Source organism: Rhinoderma darwinii, chromosome 3, assembly GCF_050947455.1.
Source record: "Rhinoderma darwinii isolate aRhiDar2 chromosome 3, aRhiDar2.hap1, whole genome shotgun sequence".
In the NCBI taxonomy this organism is placed as follows: domain Eukaryota; kingdom Metazoa; phylum Chordata; class Amphibia; order Anura; family Rhinodermatidae; genus Rhinoderma; species Rhinoderma darwinii.
This window is the reverse complement of record NC_134689.1, coordinates 105099460-105119031: the sequence shown is the minus strand read 5'-3', so window position 1 is coordinate 105119031 and position 19572 is coordinate 105099460. Positions and strand designations below refer to the sequence as shown.

Sequence of the window (19572 nt, the reverse complement as noted above, 5' to 3'; positions counted from 1 at the left end):
ATGCACTGTAGTATTTAAAAACAAGAAAACATTCCCCTGACATTATTTACAAGCTCCTTAACAATAAACGTACGCATTCTGCTTCCCTGGGCATACAGAGTTCAGCAGCGTACTATTTGGGGGAAACTTGTCAAAAACTAGTGAAAAGTAAAAAGGTGGAAGAATTGACCATGGCAACCAATCACATTGCCCCTTTCTTTTTCAAAATCAGAGCTGGAATCTGATTGGTTACTATGGGCAACTACTCCATTTCTCACTAGCACTAGTTTTGATAAATCTCAGGCAAACACAAAAAATAAATCTAAAAGAAAATTCAATAGTACACAGGGATCATTGACACCGCGTGGTCTCATCCAGGAGTAAAGCTGTTCTGGCTCCTACCCCAGGCCCTAAAATCGTATACAACGTAATTGTAGCAAGACGTCCGCCCAGAACAGAGCTTCCTGGTCGAGTAGCTGGTTGGTGCCCATATTAGAAGCACATTCATTCATGATCTGTATTAATCCCCTCTGTATTTTATACGTGCAACACCCTGGAAATGAAAGGGGCTGTCTAGGCATGGACAACTGATGACCTATCCACATAGGTCAGCAGTATATATGATCGTGGGGGTCCTACACCCGGACCCCGCATCGATCGGATGCTCCAGTTACAGGATGTCCACGTCGAAAGTAGATGGCTCCGGTCCAGAATAGCGGCTGTGCTGCAGCTCTGCTCCTATTCAAACGAGTAGGAGCAGAGCTGCAATTCTGCAGCACGGCCGCTCTGCAGTGGTCGGAGCCATCTACATCTGGCTCTAAACTCTACATACACCGCATAACATCCGACACTCGGAGACAGCCAGAACAGCTGATCAATGTAGGTCTGCGTGTCGGACCCCCACCAATTATATACTGATGACCTATCCTGTGGATAGGTCATCAGTTGTCCGTGCCCGGACAGCCCCTTTAATGGTGCTGTAAAATAAAAAAAATACTGGGACCTACTGGTTGGACTGGGGCTACACACAAACCTTTTGTAGGGCGACAGCTGTAGGCAATATTATCGTTGTATGAGAGTCACAAGTACATGCAAGAAGAAAAACACAGGTCAAAAAAAAACAAAAACGTAGCATGCATGTCACATGATTGCACCTGCCACACAAACGTCCCCATTGAAGCTGTCGCATTACTTCAGTAGCGTGATGAAAACCAGGGCCCTGTCCCCTAGGGAGTGTGTACTCCCTGACACATTGGCTGCACAACTTTTGACTGTTTGGAGTCCCTTCCCATAGAAATGAATGAGAATTTTTTTTTCACAACTACCTCCGTCCCCATTAACTTGGATTGTATGTCTTACTACGTTTGTAGCACCAATTCAGATTATAGCCCCAGGTCATGCAATGCCAATTGATGGTGAGTGATTAAAGAGGCTCTGTCACCACATTATAAGTGCCCCATCTCCTACATAAGGAGATCGGCGCTATAATGTAGGTGACAGTAATGCTTTTTATTTAAAAAAAACTATATTTTCACCACTTTATTAGCGATTTTAGATTTATGCTAATGAGTGTCTTAATGCCCAAGTGGGCGTGTTTTTACTTTAGACCAAGTGGGCGTTGTACAGAGGAGTGTATGACGCTGACCAATCAGTGTCATGCACTCCTCTCCATTCATTTAGTCAGCGCATAGGGATCCTGCTACATCCTTATGTGCTGTCTTATGGTATGTGCACACACACACACTAATTACGTCCGTAATTGACGTACGTATTTTGGCCGCAAGTACCAGACCGAACACAGTGCAGGGAGCCGGGCTCCTAGCATCATACTTATGTACGACGCTAGGAGTCCCTGCCTCTCCGTGGAACTACTGTCCTGTACTGAAAACATGATTACAGTACGGGACAGTTGTCCGGCAGCGAGGTAGGGACTCCTAGCATCGTACATAAGTATGATGCTAGGAGCCCGGCTCCCTGCACTGTGTTCGGTCCGGTACTTGCGGCCGAAATACGTCCGTCAATTACGGACGTAATGCCCTCGTGTGCACATACCCGTATACTAACACATTAACAATACTGAAGTGTTTAGACAGTGAATAGACATTCCACGGGATCTCTGTCTGTGGTAGTTACAGAAGAGGACGCGTAATCTCGTTGTAACCTGTCATTTACCACGTAATCTAGCGAGATTACGCTTGGCTTGCTGGAATCTCACAGAAAAGATTCAGAAGTGTCAGTATTCTGAATAAATATCACATCCAGGATGGTAGTGATGTATATTCATTATCAGGACACTACAGTAATGTTATAGTGTGTGTATGTAGCTGCAGATAACGATATAACTATATCGCTAGTGCAGTGTAAATAAATGGAGAGAAGTGTATGACGCTGACTGGTCACTGATTGGTCAGTGTCATGCACTCCTCTGTACAACGCCCACTTTGTCTAACGTAAAACACGCCCACTTGGGCATTAAGAAACTCATTAGCACAAAGCTAAAAATCACTCAAAGTGGTGAAAATAGATTGTTTTTTTTAAATAAAAAGCACTCTGTCAGCTACATTACAGGGCCGATCTCCTTATATAGGCGATAGAGCACTTATAATGTGGTGACAGAGCCTCTGTAAAGTCATTGGGTTCCATCGGGTGCGGTTGGTTTCTATCATGCGACAAATCCAGCACTTCCATTATTCTGCTCCTACGACAGAGTAGAACGACGAGAACGCAGATGTGAACAGAGCCCAAAATGTCTAAGCTTCCTATGAAAGTAAATGTGCAACAAGCTATGCATAATAAATAATATTTTATATTAGATGATGGAGCTGAAGTCAGAACATTTCTACCGACTCCATAGCCCTGCAACCTCCCAGTCCATCACCGGTATAAGAACACAGAGGTCTCTGACAGTCCCAGTGGTTTCAGAGACACACGTCAAATGTGGAACAACCCTGTAACATCCTAGCTGGTGTCCCCCATTCATTGCAGATAGAATGTCACGTGATGTCAATAAAGAAGGGGGCGCTATACAGAGAACAGCCAGCTACTCACACACATGTACAAAGTGATGCGTCCATTACGTGCGGAGCGCTACAGCAAATACAGCGGAGTATCTGCCGCACTCACCTTGTTGAGGTAACCAGTGACCACCTGCTGGAATGGATAACAATACACGTTGTTCGCCAGCACCTCGGCGACCATGCTGACAGCCGGTCTCTTCACAGTTACGCGCACCGCTTCCTCCCTTCCACGCTATTTCCTTTGGTACCTCTCTGCCCTAAGGCGCCATGTTTTTTTTTAATTCTTTCAAATAACTTTATTAGTTGCGAACAGTGCTTGCATAAGTACATGTAGAGGCCGGTTTTCTACAGGCTGAGAAGTAAAGCTTGCCCAATGTCACATTGAAGGTGTGTGAATGTGGACGTGCTTATCAGCAGCTGCCTGGACGGTGGCTGGGGGAGGGGAGGTGCCCGTGCAATTGTCTGTCAGGCACCTTGTTAACCCAGTAATCCCCCAGTCAGTGTGTGTATATATAGATATATACTGCTGACTGGGAATACCTCACTGAATGTGGAAGCGCCTGTTATATATATATTTACTTTGCTGAGAAGCATGGCCACATCCACCCACCCAGTTTGCAAGGTGTTGTGGATGCGGTCACATGGTCTGACTCCCACTCTGCCAATCAGTCGTGCCCAGGCGGTTATAACTGACTCCTATAGGCCATAGCAATTTCTCCACCCCTGCTTTATCGATAAGTGAAGGAAGCGTGTGCCCATGATTTAAATGCTATGTAAATCTTTGAAAGTGTTTGGTTTTTTTTTTAAATAAAAATTCAGTGTGATCGGTGCAACTTTTAAATTAGTTTCTATTAAAAATAATTTTTACCTTTTGAGATACAGCTGCTTTGTATCCTTTATACGGAGCAGCTGTATCGTTCGCTAAGACCTGAATCCGTTATTAGACATCTGAGTACTTAGATGTGATGGATAACCGGTGGAACCTGCGTGTCAGAGATACGCAGGACCCGCTGACACTGAACCCATCAGTCCTGCTGACCTGACGGGAACAGGATTTAGCGAATACAGAGCAGCTGTATCTCAAAAAGTTAAAAGCATTTTTTAATAAAAACTAACTTAAAAGTTGCACCAAATACACTGACATTTTTATTTGATAAAATCACTTACATAGCCTTTAACTGTTAGGCCTTGTTTACACAGTGCAGACTTTGCAAGCAATTTTTTTTAAACCAAAACCAGATTTGGATCCAGGAGAGGAGACCTTTAAGGCCTTCCTTTATACATAACTTCTGTTTAGTTTCTGTTCCTGGTTTAGGCTTAAAAAAATACATGTACAATTTTCAGTGTGATCGATCTTACCTGCAAACGCTGATGCTGCTGCAGAATCAACTGTAGCCTCTGGTGCCGATGTGGCCGTCACGATGCAGGACCTGTGAGTGACGTCACAGATCTGCACTGTCACAAGCTGGGCGTTCTGAAGAGAAGAGGATGTTACTTCTCATCAGAGCGCCCAGCTAGTGAAAGTATTAAAAACGCCCCGATGTACGCACATAATACACGCCCACTTGGACTTGTACTTTTAAACACACCCACTTGGACTTTTGCAAGCCTCATTTGCATAATTACAAAAATGGTCATAACTTGGCCAAAAATGCTCGTTTTTTAAAAATAAAAACGTTACTGTAATCTACATTGCAGTGCCTATCTGCTGCAATAGCAGATAGGGGTTGCAAAATCTGGTGACAGAGCCTCTTTAAGGTGACCATGCAAATTTATATTACCAATTTTGATGGGATCTGCTGACAATTTAATGTTTATAGTGGACTATATACTGTATGTTATATTGACAACTGATCTAACCAAAATTCTCTAAATTTGCGGAGTAAATTTCTTTAAATTGTTTGTCCTTGGGATTACCAATCTATCACTCCATTTGCATAATTAGAAATTATCCACATCAAATATTTATTCCATTTATAATGTTATCCAATGATGTGTATTTATTTCACACATGCTTCCAAGAAAGTGATCAACCCAATTCCCATGGATGGAGATTTGTTCTATAACATTATTCAAGCATTTCACAATTCTCCTTCATTGGTTATGAACACTGAACCATTTTTCATGGAAATTTTGGCTTATCAATGCAGAATTTAATTTCATGTAATCCTTATGTAAACCACCTTTCTAAATGTGAAAATATCGAAACAATTGCCTCTGTAACCGGCTTGAATGCAGTTGATAACTAGACACATGATCTTAATCGCCCAGGGTATATAGAACCAATAAACACATGAATATGCTGAAATTTCTAGGCCAACCTAGACATTTATTGTAGTTCCTCGGGCAATTGACCTCCATTAAGACGGCTTTATTGATAACCGCTAAGCATCACCAGACAGGACAGGTAAGCATTTCTATACACTATAACTAAGGAAGTCAGGGAGCGTTCTTCACCTAATAGATATGGACTTTTTATTGTCAATGCTTTCTACACATTCTATTGTTTTTATGGACGAGGAGATAATGTTCGTCCAAATTCTTCTGTCCCATCTGCGCACGTCCGGCACGGCTGCAAGCCATTTTCATCACAAGCAGGACAACGGAGAGCACGGTAAGACTCTTTAAATCGGTTGGCTAACATTGAAAACTTGCTCCCGTGACATAAAGAACAAGGTGCACATCCAGAACCCTTGCATTGTGAGCACTCGGGGGTCCCTTCTTCTTCTTCCTGAAATGCAGGTAGGGCACAATGTCAATAACTTTATGCTACCAGCTCTCTTGAATTAAAACGACAAAACTGATATTTTGCAGCACGACTTTTTAATTTTAACAATTACGTCAGAGCTGCACTGAGTTACATGCAATTCAAAGTATTCCTCTTACTGCAACTGCAGCTCAACAGCTAACATTGGAAAGTTGTCATTGCAATGCTATAGGCATACAGTGGGATACGTCACTCCCCCCCCCCCAATAATATTAGTAGCTTTCCGATGCTTTGGCCAGGGACTCTGGCACTGGGGAGGCAGCTGACATCACTGTCCATATATGGACAGTGACATCACAAACTTCTTCAGTCCTAGCAAGAGAGCTGGGTAACATAATAAAAATGAAAAATAATTACTTCTGAGCTATGTTGGCATCACCCGGTGACCAGTGGCGTAACTACCGCTGTAGCAGCAGTAGCGGCTGCTACGAGGCCCGCGGCATGAGGGGGCCCGTGTCGCCCGCCGGCACGGGCCCCCACCATGGCCGCAGGCTCCGCTAGCAGCCGCTATGGCTGCTACAGCGGGACGCCACTGAACAGTACGGCAGAGCAGGGAGGTATCTCCCCGCTCTGCCATTAAACAAAAGGCATGTATCCCCTATCCACAGGATAGGGGATACATGTGTGATCGCTGGCAGCGATAAGGAGAACAGGGGACTGAAAGTCCCCTGACGTTCTCCATCACAAACCTCGGACTTCCGGGGTCTGTGTCGGCAGCTCCGGAGAAATGAATGGAGCGCCGGTCGCGCTTGTGCGCATGCGTGACCAGCGCTCCTTTCATTTTTAGTGAGCTGCCGACACAGACGCCGGAAGTCAGAGGTTAGTCATGGAGAACTTCAGGGGACTTTCAGTCCCCCGTTCTCCCTATCGCTGCCAGCGATCACACATGTATCCCCTATCCTGTGGGTAGGGGATACATGTCTTTTATTAGGACACACTGTAGGTCGCATTTTTTTGGAAGGGGGGACGCTGTATGGCGTTCCCTACAGGGGGGGGGTCTGTATGGCATTCCCTACAGGGGGACGACACTGTATGGCGTTCCCTACAGGGGGGGGGGACACTGTATGGCGTTCCCTACAGGGGGGGGACGCTGTATGGCGTTCCCTACAGGGGGACGACGCTGTATGGCGTTCCCTACAGGGGGGGGCTGTATGGCGTTCCCTACGGGGACGACGCTGTATGGCGTTCCCTACAGGGGGACGACGTTGTATGGCGTTCCCTACAGGGGGGGATGACGCTGTATAGCGTTCCCTACAGGGGGGGACGCTGTATGGCGTTCCCTACAGGAGGGGCTGTGTGGCGTCCCCTACGGGGGGACGCTGTATGGCGTTCCCTACAGGGGGGACGACGCTGTATGGCGTTCCCTACAGGGGGACGACGCTGTATGACGTTCCCTACAGGGGGGGACGCTGTATGGCCTTCCCTACAGGGACGACGACGCTGTATGGCGTTCCCTACAGGGGGGACGCTGTATGGCGTTCCCTACAGGGGGGGCTGTATGGCGTTCCCTACAGGGGGGCTGTATGGCGTTCCCTACAGGGGGGGAATGTATGGCGTTCCCTACAGGGGGGGCTGTATGGCGTTCCCTACAGACCCCCCCTGTAGGGGACGCCATACAGACTCCCTGTAGGTAACGCCATACAGTCCCCCCTGTAGATAACGCCAGACAGCCCCCTCTGTAGGGAACGCCATACAGTCCCCCCTCTAGATAACGCCATACAGCCCCCTCTGTAGATAGCGCCATACAGTCCCCCATGTAGATAGCGCCATACAGTCCCCCTGTAGATAGCGCCATACAGCCCGCCCCTGTAGGGAACGCCATACACCCCCCCCCCGTAGGGAACGCCATACAGCCCCCCGTAGATAATGCCATACAGCCCCCCCCCGTAGATAACGCCATACAGCCCCCTCTGTAGATAGCGCCATACAGCCCCCTCTGTAGATATCTACAAAGGGGGCTGTATGGCGTTATCTACAGGGGGGCTGTATGGTGTTATCAAAAGTGGGGGTTTGTAAAAAAGGCACTATCTACAAGGGGGGGTTGTGTGACACCCAAGGGAGGGGGCGGCCCAGTCAAAAGTTTGCTATGGGGCCCAGTCTTTCCTAGTTACGCCCCTGTCGGTGACCATTCAGACAGATACAGGTACTGCATTTTTCATAATATCAAATAACCCTTTTAAGGTTGGGGGATCCTTCTAACAAAAAGGGATTGTCCAAAGTGGACAGCCCCTAAGAAATTATGTGCCTTACATTGTTTCAGTAATTTCACAATTTCTGGCTACATTGTGTGAAGTCCAATTAATCCACAAATACATGTTCTCCATTATTAAGGAAGTTGTTTCACTAAGACAACCTCTGTCCATATGTCCTATATGGGCATTTGGACGTCATAGAAGGGGGTATCCGGTAAGTCGGTTTTCATTATGGCAGATAATCAATAGCAATATATTACATAGTGGAACATTAATAATACATTTGTCCCGCAACGGCTTATGGCTGAACATCGGATGTTTCTGAAGCCGGACTCGTGTCGATCATCTGACAGCTGGGCAGGTTTAATCTGTAAAGGGGGTTGGCTTCATGAGAACCCCTTTAACTGATATCCATTATCCATAAAATAAAGGCTTCTCCCCGGACAGCACAGGGAGAATTTTAGCGTCAAGGAGGATTGGATTAATTTATGTAATTCTTCACTCCACTATTTGACACCAACCAAGTAAACCGAGATTGAAACCTTCGTTCAAACAACATTCTGTAGTGAATTCCTCTATCTAATCACGAGACAATACCCGACCTACCTCAACTCCTTCAGGACACAGCATTTTTTTTTTTGTCTTTGCATAACCGCATTCCTAAAGCTATAAGCCTTGTTTTTGTTTTGGCTTTTTTTTTTTTCAATATTACGTAGCTGTTTGAGGGCTTGTTTTTTGCAGACAAATAATATTTTTAGTTGGCATAATTTTGGGATACATAGATTCTTTTTTCTTACAAACGTGAACATGCGATCACTTCTGCAATACTGCTTTGTGACAGATGCCTAACAGTGTCAGCCGTTACCCGTAGGCTCTCATGTTAAAGAAAAAGGGTATGCCGCACAGTATATTTTGTATTTTGCATGATCCCGATGTATGGAATAGCATAGTAGATTACAATGTTCCATACTTTATATTTTGCGGTATACCGTAGGCTTCTCTTTCTATCAAACCCCTTAGGTGCTGTGGTCACTACTGCTAATTCTATTCAAGGGTTAAACTACCAGGATCAAAGGTATTTTCAATTCCGGCCATTTAAGCAAGATGTCGACTGTGAAGTTAATACTCTAATGCCTGTGACTTAGATTTGTGGCGCTGTGTGGTAAGGGGTTAAGGAGCTTCCCTTGAAAGCCATCGGCACCCCGGCAACACAATCGATGGATTGGCATGGGATCTGGTGGCCTAACAATAGCCCCCAGGTCTGCCATGTATGAGAACCTATAAAGCTCTGGAACATTGACAGGCATAATACATTGCAATACAGAAGTATTGTAATGTATTATAAAAGTGATCAGGGGAACACATGGTCAAGTCCTATAAAGGGACTAAAAAAAAGGTTAATAAAGTTCCTAGAAAAATTGAAAAGGCTTTTTTTCCCTTGCAAAATGTTTTATTATGGGAAAAAAATAATTGTTACCTCACCCAGTTCCAGCACCGCGTCCCTCTAAGTGGCTGGTGCTAGGTAACCGGATGCCTCCTCTTCTGCACCCATTGGATTTGTCGCTTGGTCCCTTTGGTTATACTCCTGGTCTTACTGACTGCGCTGTTTCCTGACTGCTAATCTGTTGATGACACCTGGCTGTGTGCCTGACTGCTACAGCATAAAAGACGCCAACCAGTAACTATTCAGGGGCCCGCGACCTGGGAATCCGACCGGGAAAGTCAATACTTCATTGTGTGGATTATGGGGAGATTCCTTAGACCCTGCACTCCAGTCTATCCAGGGCCAAACTGATGGCAACTCAAGGTCAAATGCACACTATGCGTATTACATGCGGTTTTCACGTGGCAAATCCGCAGCGTAATACAGTGCTCGCAAAGTAAATGATAATTCAAGAAATCACATCTACACGTTGCTAATTTTTTCTGCACGTAAATTGACCTGCGGTGCGTATTTTAAAATCCGCAGCATGTCAATTTATCTTGCGTTTCCGCTTGCTAGTTGTATCTGACTAGTTTTAAAAGAAATGCACCAAAATGTGCAGCATAAAAGTGCACCTATTGCAACATAACAATTTGAAAACCACACCTAAAAACCGCATTAAAAAACGCACTATTATGGTATGTTCACACGGCCGTTTTTCAGGCCGTAAACGCCCGAAAAACGGCCGAAAAATCTGAAGCAGAACGCCTCCAAACACTGCCCATTGATTTCAATGAGAAAAACTGCATTCTGTTCCGACAAGCCGTTTTTTTGCGCGGCCGTTTTGAAAAACTACTGCGTAAAAAAACGGCCGCAAAAAAGAAGTGCAGGTCACTTGGGATTTTTTTCACAGACTATTGAAAACAGCTCCAAAAACGCTGTTTTTCTGCACCAAATTCCGCAACGTGTGCATTTAGCCTTAAAGGGGTTGTCCAGGAAACAAAAAAAATTCTAAAATGTGTCCCCCAGCCTTGGTTTGCCCTCCCTAATACCCCCTGTTAAACTTCTGACCAGTTTCTGTTTGATCTCCATCGTCACTGCTGCTCTTTCTGTTTGTTTACATCCCTTGCTGTCTGTTTCCTGTCTTGTAACCCACCATACCCATGATCCCCTGCTGCATCTGAAGAGACAGTTTCTTCCCCCCCCTTCCTCCAAAGCATCTCTGCTATTTGCATACTGCCACGCCCCTCTATGTTCACAGGTCATTCCCTGCTCTAATTCCAGCCAGCTCCCTCCCTGCACACGGTCTTACACACTTAGGCCGGATTCACACGAACGTGTGTGCTTTGCGCACGCAAAAAAACGCTGCGTTTTGCGAGCGCAAAAGGTCCATAACAGCTCTGTGTGTCATCACCATATGATGCGCGGCTGCGTGATTTTCGCGCTGCCGCCATCATTATGACACTGTTTTTATGTTTGTAAACAGAAAAGCACGTGGTGCTTTTGTTTTCACTCATAGTTTTTACTGCTGTTGCGCGAATCACGCGCGTCACACGGAAGTGCGCTGCGCGTGATTTTCACGCACCCATTGACTTCAATGGGTGCGGAATGCGCGAAAAACGCACAAATATAGGACATGTTGTGAGTTTTACGCAGCGGACACGCTGCGTGAAAATCACAGATTGTCTGAACAGCCCCATTGACTAACATAGGTCCGTGCGAGGCGCGTGAAAATCACATGCGTTGCACGGACGTATTATACGTTCGTCTGAATACGCATTAAGGGTATGTTCACACACAAACTCAAGAACTTCTCAAAATACGGAGCTGTTTTCAAAGGAAAACAGCTGCTGATTTTCAGAAGTTTTTTAAGCCACTCGCGATTTTCGCGGCGGTTTTTACGTCCGTTTTTGGAGCTTTTTTCGATAGAGTCAATGAAAAACGGCACCAAAAACGTCACAAGAAGTGACTTGCACTTCTTTTTCGCGGCCGTTTTTTTACGCGTAAAAAAACGCAGCGAAAAACGCTCCATCGGAACAGAACGCCGTTTTCCCATTGAAATCAATGGGCAGATGTTTGGAGGCGTTCTGCTTCCGATTTTTCGGGCGTTTACGGACGTGAGAATATACCCTAATAATCATTATCCTTTGTGCCTCCATCTATCCCTGATCTAAGTACAGGCACCCATCTCCCTCCCCCACCCCTTTCACAGCCTGATAAATGTAAGTCTGCCCACTCCACCTATGTCAGACATCTTGGTACACACAATCCAGTCAGCACATTTTCCTCACCTGCTGCTGGATCTGTTCCAAGAGATCCTGTATTAGGCCCTGTTTACACTGAGTTTTTTGCTGGCAGAAAATTCTGCCTCAAAATTCTGTCTTGAATTTTGAGGCAGATTTTGACCTGCCTGCACGACGTTTGCCACGTTTTTTGCCCACGCCCATTGAGGGAAAAAGAAGCGACATGCCCTATCTTCGAGTGTTTACTCCTCTGACCTCCCACCGACATCAATGGGAGGCAGAGAAAGTGTTTTTCGCAGCGTTTTTGCCCGCAGCGCTCAAAAATGCGTGCAGGCAGATCAAAATCTGCCTCAAAATTCAAGCGCAATTTTGAGGCAGAATTTTCTGCCTGTAAAAAAACTCAGTGTGAACAGGGCCTTACAGTGAAAAAAACACCAAACACTACTCCAAACAATGGTAAAACTTTTCTTTTTTTACATAACTTTATATAAATGTATGTAAGGCCACATGCACACTAATGTGCTTTTGCGGCCGCAATTCCCCCGAAAATCCACGGGAGAATTGGGACCCCATTCATTTCTATGGGCCCATGCATGGCCCGGGAGCCTGGACCGCAGAGAGAACGGGCATGTCTTATTACGGCCATGTTCTGCGGTCCAGGCTCATAGAAAATAATGGACGCAGCCATGTGCACGGCCCGCATTCTGCGTGCGGCTCGTGGGTGACACTCCGCGGCCGGCCGACCCGAAAATCACGGCCATGCACATGGCTACGGTCGTGTGCATGAGACCTTAGTGTGTCTCCCTATTATTTACTATATATATATATATATATATATATATATATACATACAGATCAAGCAATATAACCACATCCTGTTATTGATATGTATAGATATATATATATATATTTTTATTTTTTTTGTGTATGTATGTGTATATATATATATATATATATATATATATATATATATATGTGTGTGTATATACACATAGGAGGGGGTGTTTTAGAGGAGAGACAAGGCGGCCAGGCAGCGCAGAAAATCCTAGAGTGAAGGAAGACGAGGTGTGGACGACGAGATAGGAGGAGGGGGGAGTGTTCTATGATTGATGACACTCCGTGTCTTTGCTAAGACTGTGTAGAGACACGGCGCGGCACCAAGTACCTTTAGGCTCTATTCACACGACAGGGTCCGAGTGTTGGCCAATAAAAACAGCGGTTTGGTCCGTTTTTCTCGGCCGTTTTGCATCCGTTCCGGGCCATGTTTCCGTTTTTAACGGCGGATTTTGACCCGTTTTGCATCCACTTTTTTCCTTGTCTGTTTTAAAAACTGATGAATTTCATTTGTAAATTTTCTGCCACACACTGCCCTCTGTACATAATGCCACACACTACCCTCTATAAATACTGCCACAGCCCCCCTGTAGGTAATCCACACAGCCCCTCTGTAAGCAATGCCACACATACCCCCTTGTAGGTAGTGCCACACAGACCCCCTTGTAGGTAGTGCCACACAGCCCCCCTGTAGGTAATGCCAAACCGTCCCCCTGTAGGTAATGCCACACAGTCCCCCTGTAGGTAGTGCCACACAGCCCCCCTGTAGGTAGTGCCACACAGCCCCCCCCGTAGGTAGTGCCACACGGCCCCCCTGTAGGTAGTGCCACACAGTCCCCCTGTAGGTAGTGCCACACAGCCCCCTGTAGGTAAGGCCACACAGCCCCCCTGTAAGCAATGCCACACAGCCCCCCTGTAAGCAATGCCACACAGCCCCCCTGTAGGTAATGCCACATAGCCCCCCTGTAGGTAGTGTTACACAGCCCCCTTCTACATAGTCGCCCCCCCTACTTTCCTGTAGGGGACGGCTCCAGGAGAAGTCCCTCACTTCACTGTCCATATTGACAGTGAAGTGAGTGACTTCTCCTGGATCGGAATACCCAGCCACAGCGGTGGGGATTCCTCTTCAGAAGTCCCTGACGTCACTGTGTCCATGTATGGACAGTGAAGGCAGTGACTTCTCCTGGAGCGGAATCCCCAGCCACATCGCTGGGGATTCCGCTTCAGAAGTCTGTGACGTCACTGCGTCCATATATGGACAGTGAAGGCAGTGATTTCTCCTGGATCGGAATACCCAGCCACAGCGGTGGGGATTCCGCTTCAGAAGTCCCTGACGTCACTGTGTCCATATCTGGACAGTGAAGGCAGGGACTTCACCTGGAGCGGAATCCCTGGCCACATTGCCGCAGATTCCGCTTCAGCAGCCCCTGACGTCACTGTATCCATATATGGACAGTGAAGGCAAGGACTTCTCCTGGAGCGTAATTCCCGGCCACATCGCTGGGGATTCCGGTTCAGAAGTCCCTGAGTCCATATATGGACATAGTGAATTCAGGGACTTCTCCTGGTGCGGAATCCCCAATCTCCGGCCACAGCGTTGCCAAAGCTGTGGCCAGGGGTTCTGCTCCTACAGGGAACAAAAAAACACCCTCCTCCTCACATGTACTTCGCACTGTGAGGTGGAGAAGGAGAGAGCGAGCGACGAAAGACACGGCCGTCACACTACACACCGACACCAAATAGTTCAAATTGAAGACGCAGCCATATCATTTAACAGAGCATGCGTGGTGGAGTGTGTCAACCACGCATGCTCTAAGCAGATGGAGAAACACGAGGTACAGTTACCTAATTTGTGACGTAATTGTACACTCTGAAAACTGGAAACAGGAAGTTAGCTAGCCGAGCTAATGGACGGATCTGCAGAGGAAGTGCCAACTTTGGATTACCAAGCGGTCACGTGACTGAAGATGTAATATGCCGCTACATTAATCTTTTCAAACGTAAGTATATTGCAAAAACACTTCTTTTCCATTGTTTAGTTTAACTAAATGTGATTTTTTTGCTTGCGGAAAACCCCTTTAAGGTTCCTCTTCTCTGGTGAGAAACATAACAAAATAATAGCAAAAATGACAAACACTTGGTATTCCTGCATCCGTATTTACCAAGACTATAGATATTAAAATATTGTTTATCCTGCATGGTAAACCCTGAGAAAAGCAAAAATGACAGATTTGCTGTTTTGTTTTTTTTGTCAGCTTGCCTCCCAAAAAAGCAATAAAAGTAATCAAAAAGTCATATGTACTCCAAAATGGTACCAATAAAAACTACAAAAAAAACTTAAAAATGTGGCCAGGACACAAAAAAAAAATGTTTATTTTGCAAAGTTAGTAAAAAAAATCTTTATAGATTTGGTATTGCTGAAATGGTGGGAGCCTGCAGATTGAAGATAACATGTCATTCATAGTGCATGCTGAAAACTGTAAAAACAATGCTGGAATTTCTTTTTTTCCATTATAGGTACCTGAAAATGATGCCATTGAAAATTACAACTCATCCATATTCGGCCACGTCCTTAAAGAGTAACTGCAGTGGCGTTCTATGTTAGCCGTCTTCAGGCTGACAGGGAACGCTGCAGCACCTTCATTTTAATGACCGTGGGGGCCTCAGCATCTGGACCCCCACTGTTCCAAACTTTTGAAATGTGTTTGACATATCAAAAGTTTGATGAAAGTGTATTCACTCTTTAAGAGTATAATAGTGGTTGGGCCCCCTTCAGCTGCTATCCTCTGATATAAGACAAATTAGGCATGAAGGCAGTTCCATTCTTTAAAAGCCAGCTACCTATCATGTTTTCCTCCTCTGATCTTCATCCAGCAGTTTTGTAGCTTGTGCAAGAAAAAAAAATGAAATATTTATATATTTTGGAAAGTTCTTTGCACTTTCATGATAAAATATAGACCACCTACAAACAAGAGGTAGTAAAAAAAGAATATATATTACCAGTATCTCCAGATACGACATATGATACAAACAATTGCCATCCTGGCTCAACCTACAAATCTGTCCTCATATCACAAATTCCTGTTTAAGTGGCAAGGTCACAGTAAGGGTATGTTCACAGGATGAGAGGCATTTACGTGTGAAAAGACAGACTGTTTACAGCTGCCTCGTTTCACACGTAAATGCTCGCATTTTGCGAGCCGTCTGAGACGCTCGTAAATCTTGAGCTGTGCTTCATTGAGTTCAATGAAGAACAGCTCAAATTACGTGGCAAAGAAGTGCCCTGCACTTCTTTGCCGAGGCAGTCCATTTACGCGTCGTCGTTTGACAGCTGTCAAACGACGACGCGTAAATTACAGGTCGTCTGCACAATACGTCGGCAAACCCATTCAAATGAATGGGCAGATGTTTGCCGACGTATTGTAGCCCTATTTTCAGGCGTAAAACGAGGCATAATACGCTTCGTTTACGCCTGAAAATAGGTCGTGTGAACCCAGCCTAAGGGTTTAGCTTGTAGCTATGATCTAATTTTGAAAAAACAGTCCTCGGGGAAGACAGAACATATATTACGATGGGAACGGGAGATGGGTTCTACGTTTTCCATGGCACAATGGATGAAGGCCTCTAGTTGGATTACTCGTCATTCCAAATGTGTTAACCATATTGAACTCATCCGTAAAATTCACATGAGATGGTACCTAACACCTTCCAGATGTTCCAAGGGCTGCTGGAGAGGATGTGGTTGCTTGGGATCCACCTTGCATATGTGGTGGACCTGTCCCAAGGTGGGGGAAATGTGGAGGGAGGTTTTTCGCCTCATACTAGAAATTACAGGAGAATCTATACCGTTCTGTCCGAAATTGGCAATACTAGACATTGGCTTGGAAGACATAATGGCAGAGCATCGGGTACTAGTACACCATGTTTTCATTGCTGCTAGAATGGCAATTGCCAAGTCCTGGAAATCAACTATTTCCCCTTCTTTATCGGAAGTGATAGGCAGGGTAAATGCAGCATGTCACCATGAATCCATGCTTTTACAATCTCCCTCTGGTTATGCCAAGAATTCACGTTATTGGGAGCTTTGGGTAAATTCGAAGTATTACACTTAAGTGAAGAAATGTATCTGGTAACATGACATAATTAGTATTAACATTGGTTTGAAAATGGCATAGCAAAGGTGTTTGTTGTTTTTTGTTTATGATTATGTATATCCTTCAATGACATATCACATGTATGTATTATTGTATGCAGGTCCATGTTCTGGGACCAAGGATGGTTTATACTGTTTGAAAAAACTGTAAAAAAATTTCAATAAAAATCTATTGATTTAAAAAAAAAGAAAATATATATATATATATATATATAGTGCACATATTTACAACCAATAGTTTCTGCTTATTTCATAATTTCATGTTTTTTGTCATCTGTTTTCTTAAAATCTTTTTTTTATACAGCTGGTGTAACCCACAAACATGATGCGAATAAAGAATAAGGCCAGGGCCACACTGAGAATTTTTGTAGTACTACTGATTGATTTTAACTTTTGAGTGACAGCTGCGGTCCCCAAGATTGCATGCAGCTTATTGTATTTAAATTGACTTTAGCTGTAGCTCAATAGATGAAATCAATCAGTAGCACTACAAAAAGTCTCAGTGTAGCCCAGCCTAAAGCTGGGTATATGCTTTAGATAGCTGTCGGCAAAACGATTGTTCGGCTGACAGCTATTCCTATCAACTTCCTCATACACATGCGTTCTCGGCTCGGTTTTCAATAGGGAGAAGGGAGAAAGCCTTATCTCCATACGAAAAAAAGGATCGGGCATGCTGAAATTCAATATCCCGACCCTTAACTTCCCCAACATCTACCGGCCGGGAAGAGTCGAACGCCACCATACACATTAGATGGTCGGCTGGTCCGACGGATATCGGCGGGTTCGGTGGACATACATCTAATGTGTATGGCCACCTTTAGGTGTTAGCAGTTAAGTTCTTCTATATTTCTCACCTGCGTGTGCTGTTGAACCAGACTGTTCTCGTAGCTCTTAATAGCTGTGGGACGTGAGTCTTTCGGACCAGCTCTCTGTTCTTCTCTTGGCGACCAGTTTGTATTTTCTGACACTTCTGTGTTGATAACAGGAGTTCTTATAATCTTTAAATTACTGGTGTAAATTATGATCTTGCCAAAGTCTATTACATCAGAAGTCTGTAAAATAATTATTATAAAGCAATTACAGTAGATCATTTTTTCTTGCTTTTTAAATTTGTTTTAGAATCGGCCCTACTGTATGTGCTTTATCTGCACATGTAGGATGTTAAATGGCTCTTCATGACCACTACTATTTTAAAACGTCTATACTACACCTATAGAGATGATCGCAGTGCGATATTGCACCTGCAAGTTATCCCTTATAGGTCAACACTGCCGTGATCAAAAAGTGTGATAATCGCCGTACATAATATTGCTATGGAACCCGCAATAGACTGAAGACATAGCTTAAAGGGAACCTGTCACCAGCATTTCATCTATTGAACTTTACTTATTTACTTATCCCTCACTGGCCACTGCTATAAAAAGTTCATTGCCGTTATCCCCTCTACTAACCTCCTTCTATAACTGTAAATGATGGTCTGCAAACATTTTGCGCCTTTTATCGTAATCGGTGTCCCTTTGTGCACACACGCCAGAAAAGGACATCAATGCACAAGCGCAGGATTTTGTGTGCTGGAGGAAGGCGAGGAGCGGTCAATCAAAAGTAAGGAGGCGTGGTAAACTCGGAAAGACTTGAGGAATGAAGATATGATTCTCTTCAAACGAAGATTTGACTCTTTTCAAATGAAGATATGACTTTTATGCTCATTAGCATACGCGTGGGAACACTAAAAAACTGAAAACGAAAGCTACAGAGCTGACTAAGAAGACAGTTATAGGTTATATTGAAATTATTTTTCACCCACTACCACCACTTCTGGTTTAATAGGTGAAATGCTGGTGACAGGTTCCCTTTAAGTTAGCCATACACTTTAAAAAAAAGCTGTTAGGAGAATTCTGCCATAAACTCCTGCTCAGATCGGCTGAACATGCATGTTTGTTGCCACAGGGAGAGTGGCATACATGGAGAGTGGCATACATGGAGAGTGGCATACATGGAGAGTGGCATACATAGCTACCAGACACATCTGATGTCCCTTATCACACAGGCGAACAAAGGAGCAAGCAGATAAAAAATAAAGCGAATGTCCGATCGTTTGTAAAAACAATGCCAACCCCATCGTTCAGCCACTGATGTTGATCTTACTGGTCTGAAATGTGTGTAAATGCAGCCTAAGAATTTAATTGATCATATTGAGATTTCTATCACAATTATTTCACAATGCTTGGAAATCGCAGGAAAAAAAGGTGATATGACCGCAAAGTATAAATATAGGCTTCCATGTGTAATGTAAATGCTTATTCAGACAAAAGAAATAGAACTTTTAGTGTGAAAGACTTGGAAAAAAATGCAGATCTGTTTCAAGAACTCAGAAAAAAGGTTCTAATATAAAGAAAAAAACACAGCTAGAGTACTTACACTCTTGCCCATATCATGGCATCCAGAAAACATGGGGTCTCCAGCTAATCTGTACGAGGTGCCATCTCTGAAAACACTTATTCTCTGAGCCGTCAGACGAGCTGTTGGATAGAATTGTGAATGTGTTTCTCCTGGGTTGTAATAATGTTCAGAGGACTCAAAACTATCATGTAGAAAACTGTGAGTATACTCTTCTTCCGGGGACTCCTGTTCATGGCCATCCTCATAAACCTGTTTCAGGACCCGGCCACTGTATGCTGATGAGATCTTAAATCGGACTTTCCTAGATCTGTCTTCATACCTTTGACCTAACTTTCTCTGCAGTTCCTCCATTGACTTCTGCAGTCCGTTTCTATATTCCTTTAATTCTTCTGAAAACTAAACATGCCGCTCACTGTGTGTCAATGTAGCTCTCTGTGCACCTTTGTCTTCATCTATTTCTGTAAAGTGATAAATAATTTACAAAAGGCTTAAGATCTCATGTAACTTCAACCAACACCACCTTATTAAGTATTAATAAATACTCATGAAAGAAGTAATCATATA

At 44.4% G+C, this 19572-nt stretch overlaps 2 protein-coding genes across 3 annotated transcripts in view; both read right to left on the bottom strand.

Annotated features, from left to right (window-relative positions):
* Window positions 1-3606, bottom strand: part of PRELID2 (PRELI domain containing 2) — a 95100-nt gene extending 91494 nt beyond the window's left edge. The window contains exon 1 of the mRNA XM_075856533.1: window positions 3103-3606. Within this exon, the coding sequence (XP_075712648.1) occupies window positions 3103-3177 (75 nt within the window). The 5' untranslated portion in view covers window positions 3178-3606. The remainder of the gene's footprint in view (window positions 1-3102) is intronic.
* Window positions 3607-5346: 1740 nt separating this feature from the next.
* GRXCR2 (glutaredoxin and cysteine rich domain containing 2) lies at window positions 5347-19359 on the bottom strand. Of its 2 annotated transcripts, XM_075860031.1 has the most exons (3): window positions 19027-19359; window positions 17463-17660; window positions 5347-5727 (listed from the first exon to the last, which is right to left on the bottom strand). In XM_075860031.1, the coding sequence occupies exons 1-3, from the start codon at window positions 19357-19359 to the stop codon at window positions 5506-5508; spliced, it is 753 nt and encodes a 250-aa protein (XP_075716146.1). In that variant the 3' UTR covers window positions 5347-5505. The 2 variants fall into 2 exon arrangements, 1 of the variants encoding a protein (XP_075716146.1); XR_012882697.1 differs by lacking the exons at window positions 17463-17660; window positions 19027-19359 and adding an exon at window positions 9433-10229 and having other exon boundaries at window positions 5651-5727.
* Window positions 19360-19572: the final 213 nt, after the last annotated feature.